General features: G+C 34.3%; 3 protein-coding genes across 8 annotated transcripts in view; 1 reads left to right on the top strand and 2 right to left on the bottom strand.

Annotated features, from left to right (window-relative positions):
* LOC125056394 (protein cramped) overlaps positions 1–1,329 on the bottom strand; it is a 33,412-nt gene extending 32,083 nt beyond the window's left edge. The window contains exons 1-3 of one of the 4 annotated variants that reach the window (XM_047659453.1): positions 1,198–1,329; positions 852–1,040; positions 515–647 (exon numbers count right to left, since the gene is read on the bottom strand). In XM_047659453.1, coding sequence (XP_047515409.1) covers positions 515–601 — 87 coding nt within the window. In that variant the 5' untranslated portion in view covers positions 602–647; positions 852–1,040; positions 1,198–1,329. The remainder of the gene's footprint in view (positions 1–514; positions 648–851; positions 1,041–1,197) is intronic. The other 3 variants (XM_047659452.1, XM_047659451.1, XM_047659454.1) reach the window with 3 other exon arrangements.
* A 76-nt stretch (positions 1,330–1,405) lies between these two features.
* Positions 1,406–5,255, top strand: LOC125056393. 2 transcript variants are annotated; one of them, XM_047659450.1, is made up of 2 exons: positions 1,406–1,592; positions 1,864–5,255. In XM_047659450.1, the coding sequence occupies exon 2, from the start codon at positions 1,881–1,883 to the stop codon at positions 5,115–5,117; it is 3,237 nt and encodes a 1,078-aa protein (XP_047515406.1). In that variant the 5' UTR covers positions 1,406–1,592; positions 1,864–1,880; the 3' UTR covers positions 5,118–5,255. The 2 variants fall into 2 exon arrangements, with proteins under 2 accessions (XP_047515406.1, XP_047515405.1); XM_047659449.1 differs by having other exon boundaries at positions 1,406–1,628.
* Positions 5,256–5,625: 370 nt separating this feature from the next.
* Positions 5,626–20,362, bottom strand: LOC125056395 (apoptosis-inducing factor 1, mitochondrial-like). Of its 2 annotated transcripts, XM_047659456.1 has the most exons (16): positions 20,003–20,359; positions 19,340–19,554; positions 17,945–18,088; positions 16,958–17,018; positions 16,599–16,735; positions 15,980–16,107; positions 14,943–15,130; positions 12,944–13,129; positions 12,042–12,194; positions 11,470–11,552; positions 10,848–10,973; positions 9,696–9,872; positions 8,987–9,114; positions 7,558–7,681; positions 6,291–6,415; positions 5,626–5,730 (listed from the first exon to the last, which is right to left on the bottom strand). In XM_047659456.1, exons 1-16 carry the CDS (start codon positions 20,085–20,087, stop codon positions 5,715–5,717), a joined length of 2,076 nt encoding a protein of 691 aa, XP_047515412.1. In that variant the 5' UTR covers positions 20,088–20,359; the 3' UTR covers positions 5,626–5,714. The 2 variants fall into 2 exon arrangements, with proteins under 2 accessions (XP_047515412.1, XP_047515411.1); XM_047659455.1 differs by lacking the exon at positions 5,626–5,730 and having other exon boundaries at positions 6,181–6,415; positions 20,003–20,362.
* Positions 20,363–20,570: the final 208 nt, after the last annotated feature.

Here is a 20,570-nt window from a genome sequence, read left to right as displayed (position 1 = left end):
CTCAGAAATACCAATTCAAATGGGATTGTTAAGCCAGCATACTAAGAAATTTCACTATTATGGTAGGTATAAGGAATAGTAAACTATTTCATATACGTTGGACTATAATTATTGATTGATTTGCTAGTACAGTGAATAATAAAAGTCAATAGAATGTTAATATGCATGCCCAAAAACAGAAACAAAAAAACGATGCAAATCATTGTTTTTCCGTGTTTACTGAAAACTGAATACCAAAAAAAAGATTTATAAATAAAGGCAACAATCCACCTCTTTAAGTTAATATCAATACTACTTTAAGTTAAAAAAATCTTTGGAAGCATCTCTATCTCCCGCAACTACACAATACACTTATTGTTTACAAAATGACTAGTAGCTTTTTATTTTGTACTCAATTAATAATTATTATGTATGCAACATGGCATTAGAAAATATCAAAATTACAATACATAAGCTTTTAACATAAATCTTTTTAATCCGGCCTACATAGATTTAGTAAGTAAACAATTCTTACCTTATTCATACAGGATTTCATTGATGTTACAGTAACCTTAGAGCTTGTTTTATTTTGTAATAGATTGACTGGTATTTTAGGGTCCATTGCCAGTTTATATATTAAACAATGCTACAAAAAGTTGAGATTTGTTCTAAAAAAGTAAATATTTACTCTTATTAAGGACATCTTAAATATCAATGTGAAAAAGGGTGGCTTTCTGTTTACTTGCATGAATAGGCTAACTTACTAATAGCATGAATCAAGAAAAATAGAGACTTAAATATAGTGTCAATACTTGCAATTTTATTAATTACTATATTTTAAGACAATTGATGAGTTATATAGGAATGCTTACCTATATATAAACTTTCAAAAGGCCATCTTATTTGGATACAAACGAATGTTTGCATAAAATTATGGTCCCAAGTAGGTGTCGCTTTCATTATTCAACATGCATTTTATTTCCACAGTCACATATAATTCAATTGATAATATTCACAATTTTTATTCTCACCAAATTGTGTAAATAACATTCAAGTTTCAACTACAAAAGTCAAAACAATTTTTTTTTTTTTTTTGGAATTTATGGCCTGGTATCTAGACCTTTAGGCCAAGTCTTGAGTATTGTCAAAACAAACATAAAAAGCTATCACAGATTACTACGTTTTATAAATGAACAGTGCTTAGTATGACTCCCGTACGTCAAATTGTGTGGAATCACTATCATAGTTCAAGCTCTCTCTTTTCAGAATCTCATCCTAGGGAAGATCATGTAGAGCTTAAAATCTTAAAACTGTAAGCATCATATTATAATATTTAAACTTTAAAGCATTACAAGTACTAAATCTGATATTTGACAATTGACCACCGACATGGCAATATACACGACTTCAGAACTATGTTTATAATATGTACAATATTTATAATCACAAATTCACAAGTCACAACAAGCCGGGCGAATGGCGATTTAGAATTGAATTTGAAAGTGCACTAAGCACTTCATAACATCGTACTTTACTGTATAATAATAATACATAATTCAATACGTTATCGTTACTAGTCATTCGTTAATCTTTAACTGCAATAATTGAATATAGTGAGTACATAAATGTAAGTGTTTATCGTGACTTATGTAAGTAAATAATAATAGAATTAAACCGGTCCTCTTTACGATTTTTCAAAAGTTATCTGATAATCTGATTGATGGCTCTATAGCAGTATTAAGTATGCGTTATTTTATTAAGATGACTAATACTGGAAAATTGCACAATATTTAAGAAAACCTACTATTTCACAACATTAGAAATTGCAATAATAGTCATTTTTAAATTTAGTAGATTGAAAATTTCTTTCCTTTGCCATTACAGGTGAGCAACAACCAAAAATGTCTATCTCAGGAGTAACACTTGGAGAGAAACATAAATATTTTAATAAACTATGTATTCAGAAGCATAACCAAGAAATCAAAAATATAGATTATAGTCAATCAGATGTTGAAAATTTATTAAAAATTGAAATAGCATGTCACAGTAGGAATGTTGATTTTATACTTAATGTTTTAAAGTGTGAGGACATGCTCTATGTATCGAGAGCTATTAAACACTCAGTATGGTTAATTCAAGATCCTCAATATGAACAAATTATAAGTCCACACTACTTGCATAACGAACTTTTGCCTTATATGTTAACAGAAGCAAGGAATAAGTTGCTACTTCACATTAGACTCCATCTGAAAGATCCAAGCCGTAATGAGAAATTCTTTATCTATCTTGTTGGTATTGACATGATAACTGCAATGAAATGGTTACCCAATTGCTCTGTTGCTTTTATAACATCAAGATTAGAACAAGATATATACAGAATTCCTGAAAACATATTTTTAAGGCTTTTATGGTTTACTATGGAGCCATTACGTGTTTATGTAAAATGTTTCTATTGGAAAAAACCAATGCTTAAAAAGGCCATGTTTACTTTATGCAAATATGGTGAGGAGTATTTTAAAATTTTAGATAGTGTTGAAACTGGGCAGTTACCTGTTTTTAATGCTAAGTACACTAAATTGGTGATGAAAAGATATCCGCGATGTATCTTAAATAATTTCGATAGATATGGGGATTTCATAGATAGTAAAACTTTTGCTAAGTATATAAAAAAAGAAGATTTAGAAAGTTTTCTATTTAAATATGAAAGTAACAAAAAGGTCAATCAACTCTTTTCACAAGAAAAACGTGAAACCTTACTAAAATTAAATAAACAAGGTAATTTTCTCAGAAAATTATCAGAATGTGAGCCAAATAATAAACAACAACTGAAAATATTATTGGAGGAATTCCGTGAAGGTCTAGGTGACCAAAAGCCCCAAAAAAAATACATTTTACAATTTATCCATGGCGTTATTAACAAATTTAAAACATTTACAGAAGAAACATGGACACTCCTTAATAACATTTATATACAAATTGGTGTCTATAATGAAAACAAAAAACATTTAGAAGCCTGCAAAAAATCTATTATAATATACCATGTTCTGAATGACAAAGAAGTACCTGACAAAATACTTTCAAAATTCTCAACTTCTGAAACATTTAGATCAGAGCAAAAAAAGTTTAATAAACTGGAAAAGAAGAAAGTGTTCACATTTTTGTACAGTTTAGCAGAAAAGCATATAGAAAAATGTGAAGATGAAGATGTATTATTGGGTCTTGAAAGTCTTTTATTTTTGTTACAAGATTGGGGTGAAAATTGGCAGAATTATCCAAAGATAGTCAACAAAATTAAAAGTTTGGTTGAGTCTACGAAAGATACATCAAAAAAAGAAGATTTAACAACTTTATATAGTAGAAATCGAATTTGGCGCAAAATTTTGTTTAATGAATCATTTTTAATCAAATGTGACGAAGGTACTTGTCTCAATGTCCTAAAACACAATCCCACATTATTAGAGTTAAACAAGGAAGCTGTTATCTCTTTATGTTTAGAAGATAAGCCAATGAAAAGATTTTGTACAAAATTACGAATCTTCTGGTCTGATACAATAGCGAAAGATTTAAAAATTGAGCTAATGACGAAATTGGATTCACAGCCTTCAAAAGAAATTTTTACTTTGCTATCTCAAGATGAAATGTTAGACTGTATTGTGTGTAGTATGTCAAAGCATGATGTCATTCAATTGAATAAAACCAAGATCATCACACTGCCACATTTCATTGCCAAAAATATGTATAGGGCACGTCCAAAGCCGTCAATACAATTGGTACTTTCATATGGTAAAGATAAGTATCTTCAGGAATCATTATCATCCATAAAATCTGTTTTGCACAGTTTGCCAGCTAAACAAACTATAGAATGTATTGAGATACAAGAATGGCCTGAATTTGTTCAGAAACTGTGCGTTGAACAAGCTTTTGCAAAATTTGACAGAGAAGATGGCAAGAAAATAATTTCAAGTATGTGGAGGAATACAAAACACAGTTCTGTCCGTGCAGACATTTTCAAAAAGTCATACAATTCCTTAAAAATATTTAATAAAAATGATATGAACAGTAATAAATCTTACAATAGTTGTGTAGAAAAAGAGTGGAGATACTTAAAATGTCTTATAGAAAGTTTAACAGACCAAGAGAGTATAATCGTTTATAATTTGTTGAGCAAGTTTGAAAAGATACCATTAGTTGTCCGTACAGAATATTGTATAACCAGTTATAAATTCTTAAAAACATTACCTTTAAGATGTAACTGCCAGCGATTCATGAATAAAATAGTTTCCAAAATTAATTATAACCATATCTTACCCACTCTAGAATTAGATTTTGTAGCTGAAATGGTCCAGGACACTATAATATTGCGACTATGGTCTGAAAAATTAGATTGGACATTTATGAACATGCTCTTGGAATGTATCTCCATACAGAGCACACATGAGAAAAAAATGGAAGCTTGTAAAAAAGTATTACTTCCTGTTTTGGATAACATCTTTACAATGTGGAATAGTAAGTCGCCGGGACTGTTTATGGTCCGATACAATATGAATACTTTTATTACTCATATGTCTTACAAAGACATGTTACAGAGGAATAATTCCATTGTACTTAATCTTCTTATTGATAGTTTAGATAAAAAGTTACCTATAAAAGACAACTATGTGATGATAACTAATTTCAAGTTGGCAGCAGAATATTTTAAGGTCCTATCCGAATGTGAAAAAAGTTCTCAAAATAGTCTTTATGAAATAACTACAAAAGACTTAAGCAAAATATGTATTAAAATACTCTGTGAAGATGTGAAATCATACTCTGCTAGTATATGGAGACTTTTTTTTCACGCCTGGCAAATGATGATTAATAGTTTTGGTATAAAGAAAAAGATACAGTACAAAGTAAATAACATTATCTTGGATTTAGCCGAAGACTTGTCACCGGATCTAAATATATTATTACATATATTCGTTTTAGAAGACATATACTATACAAATTATGGAAATGAAGATAAGTTAGGTAGGCAAGCTTTGCGACATCGAATTGCAGCCCATCCTTCAAAAGAAGTAAAAAGCCAATGTTCAAAATTGGTAATAACAGATCGCTGCAGTACTCCATACAATTCCTTTTATAGGATGACATATTAATATCAGTAATAATAATTTATGTTCTTAAATTTTATTGCCATTTTTAACAAAATATCCGGGGGTTGTATAACGGTTTTTAGTCAGTTTTAGAATCCCAGATCATTTCCCTGTATTTAAATTTTGACATTTACATGAAATACTAGCAAACTCGGCGAACTCCGTTTCGCCACCAGATGGCTTCGTTTTATGTAACATTTCGTTTGATGAACCCGCTTTTCTGTTGAAAATTTTCCTGAATTTTCTTTGCTATAAACCTCACGAAGCCCGAGACCTTTCCAACGAATGCAAAACCGTGGAAATCGGTTCGTGCTTTCTGGAGTTATAGCGTCAGGAAGGAAAACCCGACTTATTTTTATATAGTAGATTTGAATTGGATGAATTTTTAAATTAATCATTTTAATGAGAAACAAAGATTATGTAGACTTAGTTTACTTAAGTTCTTATTACTTAATGCAAAAGTATTATTAATTGTGAGATTATATATTGTTATTTATTATTTAAAAAAAGATTTCATAAATATAAAGTTTAATAAGTTATGTTGATTTCTTATTTTGTAAGAACAATAACAATTCAATTTATGTTTCGTTTTCGATGGATTCAGAATTCACGCCGGCTGCAAAAAAAGAGAAAATTACTTATTTTTATAGTATGCAACACACCTGTATAGGCTAAAAATCCCTATTTTTAAACTTAATAATTGTATGTATAATACTGAAATTGAACACATTTTTATTAATTTTTAAAGTCGCCTTTGACAAATTCTGTTAGTATTAGCGTTTAAGTATTAAGTACGTAACGAATTTGGGGGGTTGCTTTTATGAAACGTTCGATGCGGGGCGTGGATTGAATTACTCGTTATTGTTAATATTATTTTAGTCTTTTTAGTACTTTACACCACATAATGGTAATTATTTGGCATAAAGAGTCACTAGGTGGTCACGAAACGTTTTACTATACTTGGGTACAGAGTACTGTACTTGGGTACAATAAACCGTTACCTGGGGGGGGGGGGGGCAATAATATCCAAATAAGGAAGCATTTGCCACCTATTCGGTTCAATGTATTTAAGAATATTTCCAAGGTTCAGGTGTCAATCGCTGGTGGGATTGTTAAAATAGTCGAATAATATTACATAAATGCCAGAAGATTTTGTAACTTTCAAATGATACTAACTTCTTTATGCACGGTGCGCTAACGCGCAGTTGTTCTTCTGGTTTGTAGTCGCACTCTGTCTCGGGGAAGCCTAACAATTCGGAGATCTTGTTAATTTCTTTGTATGTTGGACGAGCTCTGAGTATCTGTAAGTTTTTTTATAATAAATTCACAATTTGTGTGTCTACTGAAGACATTCATTACAATATTACATATATAAAAATACTTAAAACAAACTTTACTAACTCCAACAGGGCAGATAATTAGTAAATGTGCGAATATACGTCTGTAGGAACCTTTAATTGTAAGTATTTTAAATAATTGAATCGCATTTAAAGTTCAGTGGTACATTAATGATAACTTGAGACCAACACCTTGTAAAGGTATCAGGTATTTTATTTATTAAACAGATAAATTTACAATTTTTAAATTAAAAATATAGTCAAAACTATATATACGAAAAACATTATGTACTAAGACAATATATAAAATAATAAATATATAAATACTAATAATTTATTGATTGAGGTGTCTGTAGGAATGTGTTAGGGGGTGTAAGTGCGTGTGTTCGTTTTAATGTGATCTTAAAAAAACTATTTGCTTATATTTTCAAAGACGCTTTTGGAGAAAATATCGAGTCGAGGCTCGCGGGCTCCTTATTTTACAAGTAGATTTCTATAAAATTCTCGTGTCACAATGTTCGTTCCCATACTCCTCCGTAACGGCTCGACCGATTCATATGACATTTTTTTGCATTATCAATAAGTCTGAGAATCGGCTACTATCTATCTTTCAAACCCCTAAATGACAAAGGGTGTCCACCCCAAACTAAAAAATATTATGTGGCATAAAGAAATACATACAACCCTTAATATTCACCCCTCTACGATCAACCTCTTTTTTATGATAGTAGATAGTTATGTTTATTGAACAAAAAAATGTTTCCTAGAAATAATACACATAGCTAAACAACGTTTGCCGGGTCAGCTAGTAGATTTATATAATAAGAGTACGGGTATAAGTGTATTATTTCAAGCATAGTTTGAATCAAGATAAGGAATATGAAACAGCTCAGTAGGACGAGTTCCATAATCTCGGTATAAAAACTTTTAGAGAGTACAAAAATTTTCATATCTCTAGTGAATCTGATAAGTTACTAAATATTATAAATAATCATTTTTGCCTTGTTGTTATCGCTGTAAAGATACTGATACTATTTTGCCTTTATCTGTATTAACTTGTGTAACATTCCGAATAAACAAAGCAAGATATATAATCTAGGTTCTACCTCCGTGGCAATGTCTTTCCGTTCCTCCAATGGCGGCATATTCCAGAACACAATGCCAACTATATATTCATCTCGAAGATAGTACAGCAGACCACGCTTATATCTGTTCTGGTATTGGTCAGATCTAAAAGTAAATGAATGTTGTAAACATTTATCTACATTGAAGAATATCAACATTCATAAATAGCTAGAAAGTACTGAAATGTTCAATATTTAAATCAAATGGACCATGCTTTAAAATCATCCCTTTATACCTTATTAGTAAATTAGGTTATAATTAAATTACTTAATAAGTCTTGACCGTAAACCCTTTTATCTGTTGATTATTTTTTATGGGCCTGATACGATGACTCACTGCCGAATTTTAGCCCTTCGATCCGTTTATTTCTATACAATGATGAGCTTAAGGAAGTTGGTGGAAAAATGCTCAATACAGAGAGAGATGGAGCCAATTGGAGGAGACCTCTTTAAGAGGTCCTTGAAAATAATATATCTACATACATACTATATAATAATATGTATAATTTATTTTTTCTTATGGTCTAAGATCCCGCTGCAGGATTGGTGTGCTCATCGACTTTTTGTTTAAAACCAAATTTTTATGTTTATTAATAATTAAGAGAATACATATTTACTAGGGTGCCTATCAAAATTTGGCCGCCATTATTTTTAATAATTACCGTGATGTAGACGTTATTTTATTTAAAAAATAAATAAACGAAATTTTTTACCAAAAATCAGTTAAAAATAATTTAATTAAAAATAATGGCAGCCAAATTTTGATAGGCACCCTAGTAAATATATATTCTCTTAATTATAAATAAACATAAAAATTTGGTTTTAAACAAAAAGTCGATGAGCACACCAATCCTGCAGCGGGATCTCTTAAGCCGAATTTACATTACGAAACTAGTGTTATGCATGTTGGAATGAGTTTCATGAAAATAGTTGCAGCACGTGTGAAACTACTTTAACAAAAAATAATAGTGTCGTGAAATCAACAGTATCACCAACGACATGGCTCTGTCAACATCAAAGCTTCATTTTTGTTTTGGATCCCAAAGACACTCGTTACGCTGGTATTCGTTAATGAATTTTATATTTTTATCAACTGACCAACGTTGGTTTGCCATTTTGGCGGTCATTTAGCTGCACGATGCATTCAAACACACACGTCTGCCCTGTGCAAATGCTTTCGCGACACTAGTTTCGTGTCGCGTTTTCATCGTGAAAGTAGTTGCGTGACATTAGTTTTACAAAAAATATGCGCATGACACGAAATTTATCCAGTGTCGCGAAACCGATGCATGCATTAAGAAACTGTAAATTTACACGTGAAATTGTTGATGAAATTTATGTCATAAAACTAATTCCGAGCCACTAGTTTCGTAATGTAAATTCGGCTGTACTATTAGGAATAATTTCATACTTCTTATAGCAGGGTCGGTCTCCGCCGCCAGAATTGTCGGCCACGGCTTGCACTTGGGGCTTGGCTTCATCGCTGCAAGGCTTGAACAAGCCCACTGTCGGCATACACGCTCCCACTTCGCCTACCACCTGGGATAACAATTGTTCCTTGACTCTCTTTACTGTTTTTTTTATTTATTAACTTATACAAAAACATACAAATTAAAAAGCAGGTTACATAAGTTATAAGGCAACGGGCGGCCTTATCGCTAACAAACGATTTCTTCCAGGCAACCCTAATATGAAACAATAAAAAAGAAACACATACAGAGGGTAAAGTACAAGAAGTGCATAAAGAATTAACAAAAAAAATTCAACATAACACGTAACTAAAATAAAATAAATAAAAATATGTATAAACAAAAATTTCAATGCCAATCAAAAGGTTAACTGTTTATAAGTAATAATAATTAATATATACATATATAAGTAGTAGCTAATTACGAGGCAGAATTTTTTTTTGTGTAATGAGGGAATTATTTCTTGTTGGTTCGATTTGACGAAACGTATCGATGGAGCCTAAATTATGAATAAGCTACAAAAAAAAGTATCTATAAGAAGAATAATAAAAACTCCTTCGTAAAAGCGACCTTTGACATGTTAAGAAATTTAAAAACATTGTTTACTATGAGCTTGATTAATACATATTGTTTTTCGATATCAAAACTCACCTCCATTACCAAAGCGCCCTCTAACGACACCTTGAAGTAGGGCTCCATGTTGCAAGGAGTCCAATAGCCCGTCATGTTACTGCCTGCAATGTAGCCCTGCTCGGCTGCCGGCCCGTAGTGCTCCATGCGGATTCTCGTGTCCTTCCACTGGGAGTAGATGCTGGCTGCGTCTCCCGCCTGTATTGAACTCATATGGGGTAAATGGAACACGTTTTCCATTATTTACCAAGATGAACTGACCCCTTAGTTGGAATATACCTCTTTTAAATAATTTCGATACGACTTCGTTTCTGAGAAATTTTTGGACAAAGTAAAATTATTTTGTACATAAGGGGGCGTCCATAAATTACGTGAGGTGTTTTTTTTTTAATTTTCTGTCACCAAACCACGTTGATTGCCACCAATCCCATCTAAAACGATTGATTCCTTCGAGAGTTATCTATATCGAGAGCCACCAACCGCCTAAGCTCGAAGAGCTCAAAAGCATAAAGATGCTATCTCTGAGCTCGAAGAGCTCAAAAACAAAATAAGCGAAATGTTGAGCGTTTAGGTATGGAGTTAGTGGGAAGTTGTAGAGATGGCCTTTAGGGTCTACCGTTTGCCTAATTTTTTTTTTCAATCAGAAAAAAAAATTGCGTGATATTTGTGAGACCCCTCTTCAACGTAAGATTAAATGAGACTTGACTCGACCCCCTCCCCCTTAAACACCTCACGTAATTTATGGACGCCCCCTTACTTCAAAATGCTTTAAAACTAATAATGCTTTGTTCCCAAAACCGAACACCTAAATGCAAAGAAGCATTGACCACTTGGTTATATAATACTATCATAATAATATTTAACTAGTCAAATAGTCACTGTAGAATGATAACCTCGAAAATCGAAAAAAAAAATCATTTCGCCAATGTTCGTTACAATATTATTATATACTTTTGTCCATAGTTTTGGAAGGTAAAAAGGACTTTTTATGTTAATAATACTTCGAGATTATACCAGTTAAATGACAAGAGAATGAAAAATAGATGGGTATTTTAACATGCAAGGTTATCATTCTACACTACAGTGACGAAATATCCTACATATTTGGGTATAATTATTTTATTTCTTGTAAAAAATGTAATTTTACGATGTTTTTGTAAACGAAAGTCTAACCACATAAAGGTGGGTCCTAGCCTCCAGTTCAGTGTTGACAAGAAATCCGCCATTTACGGAATCCGTCTCCAGGTATGAATGCTTCGCTATCTCCACACGTGGATCCGCACCCACCGCTACAAACACCTTAAGGGAAAAAATAACAATCAAGGAAGAATCATTTTTCATTACTAACTTATAATTTTTCATTTACGGATCGTTAGAGCAGTGTTGGCCTAGTAGCTTCAGCGTGCGACTCTCATCCGTGAATTCGTAGGTTCGATCCCCGGCTGTACACCAATGGACTTTCTTTCTATGTGCGCATTTAACATTCGCTCGAACTGTGAAGGCAAACATAGTGAGGAAACCGGCTTACCTTAGACCCAAAAAGTAGACGGCGTCTGTTATGGCCGATTTACATTATCATTAGTGTTTAGGAGAGTGCTTTAGGATAGTACTTTAGTTGAAACATGTAAACGCTACTTGCTTTAGTAAACGCTACGCTAAAGAACTTGCCTTTCAAGTTGTACTAAAGCACTCTCCTAAACACTAAGATAATGTAAATCGGCCTTTAGGCACAGAATACTGATCACCTACCTGCCTATTCGATTGACAAATGACCACGAAACATACTAAAACTTACATAGTCAGTAATTATGGACGATCCATTGGACAGCGTCAGCTCCAAGCGGCCGTCAGGAGTCTCGAAGGCGTCATACACTTGAGCTGAAATGTTATTATTATCTTATATATTTATTTATTTGCTTATCAGTACTCCTACTGCTACTTATTATAAAATATATACAACGTCCAAAAACGGTCAATGTGTATTACATTTAAACATAAAACACAGTTAACAATTATTACCTACTTATACAAAAAAATATATACTCGTAAAATAAATTGTATGATGGACATTGCCAGAATACTGTGCGTTGCCGGCCTTTTAAGAATTGGTACGCTCTTTGAGCTGTTTTCTTAAAGGACCCTAAGTCGAATTGGTTCGGAAATACTTCAGTGGGCAGCTGGTTCCACATAGTGGTGGTGCCCAAAAACTGCTTTAGCTCAGTTGTGGAACGACGAACGTCGAGGTGACGTCCGATGAAGAAACAACTGCCAATAATTGATTGTTTCAGACCAGTTCCAACTACGATTGCCACGTCAGGAGCTACTCCATTAACCTTAAACACAAAAGGACAATCCATAGATACTCACTCTGCCTCATACAAGTGACCCCCTCAGCGCGAATCTTCTCAGCCGCCCACTCACCCAAATACTCCGGTATGATGCCGCCCAAAATACCCCGGTCCTTGTAGATATGCACGAACTGAATCGGGTCTTCGTGTTCTGGGCGTTCAACTACCTTATCTGGAAAAAAGTTATAATTTTACACATGTATTTTGTTTATTTTAATTAATTGACGACTCATTGGTCTAGTGGTTAGTACCCCTGACTGCGTATCCATGGGTCCCGGGTTCGATCCCCGGCTGAGACGAACATCGATGTGATGAGCATTTGGTGTTGTGCTTAGGTCTTGGGTGTTCAAATATGTATTTATATGTCTATCTATCTATAATATGTATGTATATCCGTTGCCTAGTACCCATAACACAAGCTTCACCAGCTTAGCATGGGACTAGGTCAATTGGTGTGAATTGTCTTTAAAAAAAAAATTATAATAGTTGGTTTTTTTACAACTATTGATGCTATATTTGTACGATATTTAGACAATGTTTCTACAAGAATATTTTTATCATAAGCCTCTTGTAACTCAAATGTCTACTGAACTCCAACCAATGAATTAAATAGTAAATATTAATATGTATAATGCAACTCGCGAGAATAAAAAATTTCAATTTCTTTAATTATGTAATAATGCGTTATAATAAAACATTCAATGTATTAAATACCTTTTTTCTATTGTTAGTGTCGTTTTTCTACGAACGCAGAATAAAATTTTTAAAAATATTTTTATCTTGTTATGCCTAAGAAATATAACTTTTAACGCGTGTACATATACGCGTTTTTTACTCATGTATAATATTTTTATATTTTGGGTTTCTGCATAAGAAATAATTTGACTAAAATGTGGTAAATAAAAGACAATAGAGGATTACTCATTCTTCCCAAATGCCAGGCCAATTCACATCCGAGGGGCCCAGCGCCGATGATGGTAACATGTTTGGATTTCTTCACTTTGCGGTAGGCGATCTCCAAATCCCGTATAGTGCGAAGAGTACACACGCGATCGCGAATTGACTTCGGTGCGTTTTTGAATATTGATAAATTCCGGGGTTTCGAACCTGAAAACAATCCAAAAATAACAATGCATTTCGATAAGGGAATCACTAGTAAGATTAAAAATAAGTTAAATAAATCACTGGCGCTACAACCTCTTTAGGTCTGGGCCTCAGATTTCTGTTTCATGATCATTTGTCAATCTAATAGGCAAGTAGGTGATCAGCCTCCTGTGCCTGACACACGACGTCGACTTTTTGGGCTAAGACATGCCGGTTTCCTCACGATGTTTTCCTTTTCCGTACGAGCTAGTTTAAATGCGCACATAGAAAAAAACTCCATTGGTGCACAACCGGGGATTGAACCTATGACCTCAGGGATGATTTAGGATTATGACTTTTTAGTAGAATTTTTTAGCAAGTTATTACTACCGGCTGTTGATGATGATGGTATACCTACGATAGACTGTAAACCCATGATGGCAGTAGTAGAGGTTTCTATTGGAAACTGGTATCCAAAATATAAAGCAGATATAGTCTAAACTTCCATTTCGTAATAAGGTGATATAGACATTGATATACAAAAAACCCAAGATGCACACTCAACGCCTAAAAAACGTCCTCAAAAAATGAACGCAACATTCTAAATTGTGCGCTCATTTCAAATAGTTTCGTGTCTAATAAGTGGAGTCGATGTTATGTATTTGTGTTTTTTTTTTTATAAATAAATTTATGTAGGTACTTTTGAACTTTTTTGTGTGTAGTTTTTGACAAATATATTTACGCTATATAAAGTGTAGGTCAGGAGGTAGCCAATTTATCATTTTTTTTTAATTTATAGAAAAAACTTTTTAACCGGATTAAAGTTATGTATTATTATAAATTTACAACTATTTAACATACAACAGCTTTTGTCTTCAGTCACCGTGACCACGCACGCTGTAAAGCACGAAAATGTCGGATAAATTTAAAATTATGTTAAATAGTTGTAAATAAAAAAGTCATGTTCGACTCCACTCAATACCTTGTCCTACCGACCCCGGTCGGTCGTAAAATTTTATTGCTTTAAGTACGTATACACTGCGTTGTAATAACAACTTTAAACAATTCGCGTAAGGTTGATTTTGCAATAATATATGCTTGTAACATATACTGTTATAGACATACTGTTATAGAAAGGGACAGAAATAGTGTTTCGGGACACTTTCGAGCGTTACTTTTATTCGAGACTGTGCATCTTGGGTTTTTTGTATATCAATGGATATAGAATAAAAATTCATTCAAAAGCAGTTTAGCCGTAACTTAGGCGTTAATATGGAATAAAACAAGTATAGTATAATATTGAGGCGGGGTCCATGCGTCGGGTTGTCTCTCTCCCTAAAATATGGCGAGGGGACGATGGCTGGCCATGCGTCATACTCGTGAACGGGTGCTACTTGTGCTGAACGGGTCATATTTGAATTCGTGTGATGTTAGTTATTTCGACTATGTGTTTGCGTGTTGTTCCCACGAGAATGTAAGTGCGTGCACCTATTTCACCATGCCTCCTGCTGATAGAGGACAAGTCTTTGTTTTTTTTTTAATTTATTATTATTACTTAAGATGTCATGTGGAACATGGTGTAAAAGTTGCAGCTCCTTACAAACGTTATGTAAAACAAAAAACTAGGCGATTAAAAGAGTAGCGGAGAGTTTATTGCCGGTTCTTCTCTTCCTTTCTACGCCTTTGATTTGAGAACAGACAGTAAATGTAAAATTAGAAGCATTTCATATATTATTATTTTTTTTTTGACGTTCATAAATGTACATTGAATTACCTATATAATTAAATATTTTTTTTTACTTTACTTTACTATAGAAACACTACTATTACTACCAACCTGGAGCAATCAAACAACGCTCGTAGTATATAGGCTGTTCCCCGCACAGCGTCTTGACATAGGCCACGTGGTCATCCGCGTCCACTCGCAATACACACCAGCCTGTAGCTATGGAAATAGCTGGACCCTTCTTCTTGCGGTAAAATTTTATAGGGTCCAAGAAATCGAGGCACTGGGCAAGGTACATCCTGCCGGTTTAAAAAAATATTACTAATCCTGAAGAGACAAATAAGGTTCATTTTTTTTGTTTTTTTTTTTTTCAAAGTCAAGTATAGGATTTTTTATAATTCGTGCTTGTCTTTAGAAATTCGACCGTGTCCTCCATGTACGGTTTAAGCACTCGCCCGGTACCGCACAACCCTCCCAAAGGCCGAGAACAAATTTAAATTAAATTAAAACTTGCCCTCGAACCGGGAATCGAACCCGGTACCCCTCACCTAGCCACTTAATAAGACCGCTAGGCTATGAGGCCCCTAAGGTTCATTTGATGCAATTGAAACTAATTCAGGATTTACGATTTCGTAATAAATACAAAATAATGCGAAGAAAAACTTCTCAAAATTGTAAGCAGTTTTTATATATTCCGTTGGTTTCACTCTCTTCAAATTTTGTAATTTTGTATGTGTACAAAGAGTTACTGCACAGTATTGTTCAATATACATATTTATCTAATATATAAAATTCTCGTGTCACAATATTCGAGCCTCCAAAACGGCTCGACCGATTCTTATGAATGTTTTTATGCATATTCAGTAAGTCTGAGAATCGGCTACTATCTTTCAAACCCCCAAGTGATAAGGGGTGTCCAACCCCAATTTTTTTTTTAAGGATACATCATACAACCCTTAATTTTCACCTCTCTACGTTCAGCTCTTATTTTTAATTTGTATTTAAAAAGCTACATACAACATACATAATAATTATACTTATGACATAATCCCCGCGAAAACTTGTATAGATTTTTAAATTATTTCCAGTCTAAAACGAGGCTTGGTTAATTTCGCTATTACGTTTTAGGCAAGAAAAATAATACTTACGTGTGTCTTTTGCCCAGCTCCACATAGTTGAGGGTCAAGATATCGGGTGGTTCCGCGTTCCACCACATGTGCTTCGACATGGGAGGTCGATCGTATGGCACGCAGTCCTCTTTGGATATCATGAATATCTGTTAAACGATTGAAAAGTGATATACCGCCGCTAGCCGCCCATGGACACTCACGCTGCCAGAAAGCTAGTGCGTTGCCGGCCTTCCAAAAATTGGTGCGATCTTTTCTTGAAGGACCCTAAGTCGAATTGGTTCGGAAATACTTCAGTGGGCAGCTGGTTCCACATAGTGGTGGTGCGCGGCAAAAAGTGCGTTAGAAAACGCCCAATATTTGAAATGTACCATTCGAAGATTATTTTTTTTAACAAAATGATATATGGTCATGTAGTTATACCAATGTCTACAAAAGGGCGGTAACCGATTATATATATGACCGCAGAGCTAGTTTATTAAGAAAATTGTTAAATATTTTGTATATTTCCATTTTAGTATTTAAATCGATAATAACTACGATTTCTGGAGTAACACTTTTTTAATTTACAAGATTCGTGTTCTCATGAAACAAATGACGCCACAAATAGTAGCAACAGGCGTTCTGTACGTAAGTTTACCTTAGCAGTTTCGTCGTGTTCGATTATAGACTTGGAAGCTGCCCAGCCAGCAGCCCCAGCGCCTATAATCAAATACTGCACGCAAGCCGGAAGATCTTTGCAGTGGAAGGGCCGCTTAATTTTCCGACGAGGCCGCCCTGAAACGTAACAGGAATCATAACACAACCTAGTAATAAAATAAATATCATGAAAGTACATATAAAGAACGTTGACAATTTCTTAAGTATCTTTTTGTGCTATTAGCAGATTATACTTGAATACTATAATTGAATCTAGTATTACATTTACATGATTTAATTACAGTTACAAATAATATAGTTTCATCTTATGATATATTAATTGTGTACATTAATACTTACATATGGGTACACTTTCACCAAGTTTCTCTTTCTCCAGTCGCCATAAATAAATTTTGTAAAGCTGTAAACATATCGTTTAGACGTCAATCAAACAATTCAATATATATTTGTACTAGTAGACTCGGCCAAGCGTTGCTGTGGCTAAGATTTTTGTTATATTACATAGTAGTAAACTATTCAAGAGAAAAGGCAGGAGAACACCAATCCACCATGCTTTTTTGGTGGTTATGCCATTAAATTGTAGCTTATGTGAAACGTTGGTACTTTCAACACAGCGCCATCTGTTAGAATTCTGTCTAATAATAAACAAATAATTTGCAATAAAATTACATTGCGGGTATAAATTGAGATGTAAGCTATCCTATCTTTTAAGTTGGATCAAACTACACACGGTGTGCAAATTTCATTGATATCGGTTGGGTAGTTTAGGAGTCCATAGCGGACAAACAACGTGACACGTAATTTATATATATTAAGATAAGATATTAATAATAAAAACTAGATCTATATTTATAAATCTAATATTTAAAATTCTCATGTCACAACTTTCGTTCCCATACTCCTCCAAAACGGCTCGACCGATTCTTTTGAATTTTTTTATGCATATTCAGTAAGTCGGAGAATCGGCTACTATCTAGCTTTCAAACCCCTAAGTGATAAGGAGTGTCCACTCCAAAAAAATATTTTACTTTTTAGAATTTTTTTATTTGCATTTATTTATTTATACAACCCTTCATTTTCATCTACCCTCTACGATTAACCCCTATATTTATTTGTTAGTTAAGAACTTGATCTCTGAGGGTTATATAGAGAAAAATCACAGAAAAACCTAAAAAGTTTTCATTCCAGAAAATCGAACAGTCTCTGGGTGTAGCATAGCAAAATGTTCCATGTTGGTATGTACTAAAAAGGTAGGCATTAAGGAGAAACGAAGTTCGCGGGGGCAGCTAACAAATGTTCGTAAATTTTAAGAAACTTGATACTCACGATACCCATGATGCTAAGGAAAGAGCCTACAATCCAAACATAGATCCAGGGGAAGGGTGGCGGCGGTGGTGGTGGGCAAGGAGGAGGATCAGGCACCGGTCGCACAGAGCATGGGCCTTTTGTTCGCGCGCACTCCAGCATCGGCTTTATAAACCAACATACTCACTATGCTATGCAGGACAAACTACGTAGGCACACATTTGCAAACCAAAGATGGTCACTCATATTTGAAATTTTCGTCACTAGCACATATATAACTATATATAACTCGCCAGATTATACTGTGCAATAACAGTTATAATATAGCTATCAAGAAAATGTAAGTGGTTCCTTGATAAATAATATACAGTTAGGTCCTAGTGTATTTTGTTTAGAAGTAGTGCTAATAATAAAAGTAGTTATCAATAAGTTTTTATTTTTGAAATCCAAGAGACATTTCAATCAATTTGTTTGTTAGATCAGAGCCCGTTCAGGAAGCAATTTGTTTGGGAATATCAGCTACGTCGGATTGGCCGGTCTCTCCTCTCTCCGCTTTCTCCAGCAGACCGATTCTATCAAGTGGTTTCCAGGGTTCATGAAATGCATATTTGTATTTGTCCTTGCCATGGTAACCGAGTTTCGGCATCTCCTGCTTCTCGATGGTATTGACTAACTTCTTATTAGGCTTTTCCTTCCAATAGTTGGGATGGACTATGGGAGAATCGAAGAATAAATCTTTGAGTCCACTCCCAAATGCATTATCAGGTTTCAACATCTCGCCTGATTGGAACTCCTGTTGAAAAATGTCACGTTATGATAACAGTTATGGCTACGGGTAATAGTGCGTTGGACGAAATCTTCATAAACTACACTTTCTCTATTAATATATCTTCTTACCGATTGATCGGTTAGTGGGCATAACACCAATGGATATTTTGTTCGCCAGTCATGGACATTTCTCCCTCGCCTTTTCCCTTTCTGCCTCTCCCAAAGAGGTTTTTGAGGTAGCCGAAAAAACCTCCACTCTCTTCCTCTTCTTTAGCTTCCATTGGCTGTTGCTCGTTTTGCTCGTGTTGCTGGTGATGAGTGTGTTGCTGGAAGCCCGTTTGGTACTGTTGCTCAGTTACATTCTCGCCATGCTGCGGATCTCGCTGGGTCGTCCACATCACTCCAGTCCACTGATGAACAAAGTACAAACTGGTTTTCATTAGATTAACATCACGTCGCGATACAGGCTCTGATTTCGTCTAACGCACTCGGTTGGAATGTCACTTGGAATTGGCCAAGGAACGTTGATCGTATTCAGAGGATACCTTTGACTGAGCATAATATAGTATCAAAGAAATTGCCTCTGGATACGACCAAGCAAATTCTCCTTGGAATAATAATAACTTGTCTCGGTAAAAGAAAAGTTACCTTGGCGTTGCTTGCGGGTAGAGGCGGCACGACCACGTCAGGAACTTTTATCCTATAGGGGTCATAGTTTGGAGGCTGCGGTTCTCTAGGACAGCATCCTTGCCAGTTAGGAGGCGGTGGGTCTGACTTCGGCCAAGGTTCCACGCGTCTACCCTCAGTCTGAGCAACATCCTTGCAACATTGTCCCTTGTCTTTAGAATAACTCCGTAAAGTACCTGGACATTTTTAATAGTATAACATTCAAAACTATTTTTACCCATTAACTTCTAAATTTATGATCCTTTGTTGACTCGTATGTAATGAAAAGCAGGCGTGTGTATGTATGGTTTCACTTCCCACCAAGATCAATTCTGATATTTCAGGGAAACAACTCCTAACTTTCGGACATTAATAATAATTACGATAGCTTGCAGTGCAGTGAGCAGTGTTGGCCTAATGGCTTTAATAGACTTTCTGAACGGATTTACAGTCGCTCGAACGGTGAAGGAAAACATCGTGAGGAAACCGGCTTGCCTAAGACCAAAAAACTCGACGGCGTGTGTCAGGCACAGGAGGCTAAATACCTACTAGTCTATTAGATTGATCATGAAACATATACGGAAATCTTAGGCCCAGACCTAAAAAGGTTGAAGCGCCACTGATTTATTTCATTGAAAATCTTACCAAAATTATTAAATCCAATTGAACAGATTCCTTGGTTTAAATTTCTAAACGGATTGGAACAAATTCTGGATGTAAAACTCATCATTTCGTGTAAATTAAAATGTATTGCGCAAAAACACACAAAATTTTATATTAAATATTCTTGTTTTGATTTAAATTTAGTTACATTGTTGATTTTGAAACGGAAATTTGTACATTTTGCAAAAATTTGAATACTTCACGGTTGGCATCGATTCGAAAAATCGAACGAGATGCACTTTTTATAAACCCAATAAAACGAGGTTTTAATTCATAGCCGTATACAGTCGCTTTTCTGGAAAATATATTAGAAATACGCATACATAGAATACGACATGAAAAATAATCCAATTGTTGGGACTATACACCAAAATGCTTTAGCTATATAATATATTAAGGTATAGGTAGGTTTTCCCAATATCGCTTACGCAAAAGTATGTTTTTCTTAATATGCTTATCGTATCTCACTAAACATTTGTACAGTGATTTTATTTATTATTGGAATAAACGCGACAGTAATTATTAAAATAAAAATTTCATTTATTAAGAG

Source organism: Pieris napi, chromosome 15, assembly GCF_905475465.1.
Source record: "Pieris napi chromosome 15, ilPieNapi1.2, whole genome shotgun sequence".
Taxonomy (NCBI): domain Eukaryota; kingdom Metazoa; phylum Arthropoda; class Insecta; order Lepidoptera; family Pieridae; genus Pieris; species Pieris napi.
Note: the sequence above shows the minus strand (reverse complement) of the source record. Positions and strands in the feature narration are given on the sequence as shown.

Bases quoted from the DNA above. Each gene is read 5' to 3' on its own strand.
- LOC125056395 (XM_047659455.1), bottom strand. From the start codon at position 20,087: ATGATGAGTTTTACATCCAGAATTTGTTCCAATCCGTTTAGAAATTTA. The intron at 19,555-20,002 runs GTAAGATTTTCA...AAAAATGTCCAG, and splicing joins AATTGGATTTAATAATTTTG to GTACTTTACGGAGTTATTCT. The intron at 9,115-9,695 runs GTGAGTTTTGAT...TTGTTATCCCAG, and splicing joins AGGGCGCTTTGGTAATGGAG to GTGGTAGGCGAAGTGGGAGC.
- LOC125056393 (XM_047659450.1), top strand. From the start codon at position 1,881: ATGTCTATCTCAGGAGTAACACTTGGAGAGAAACATAAATATTTTAAT.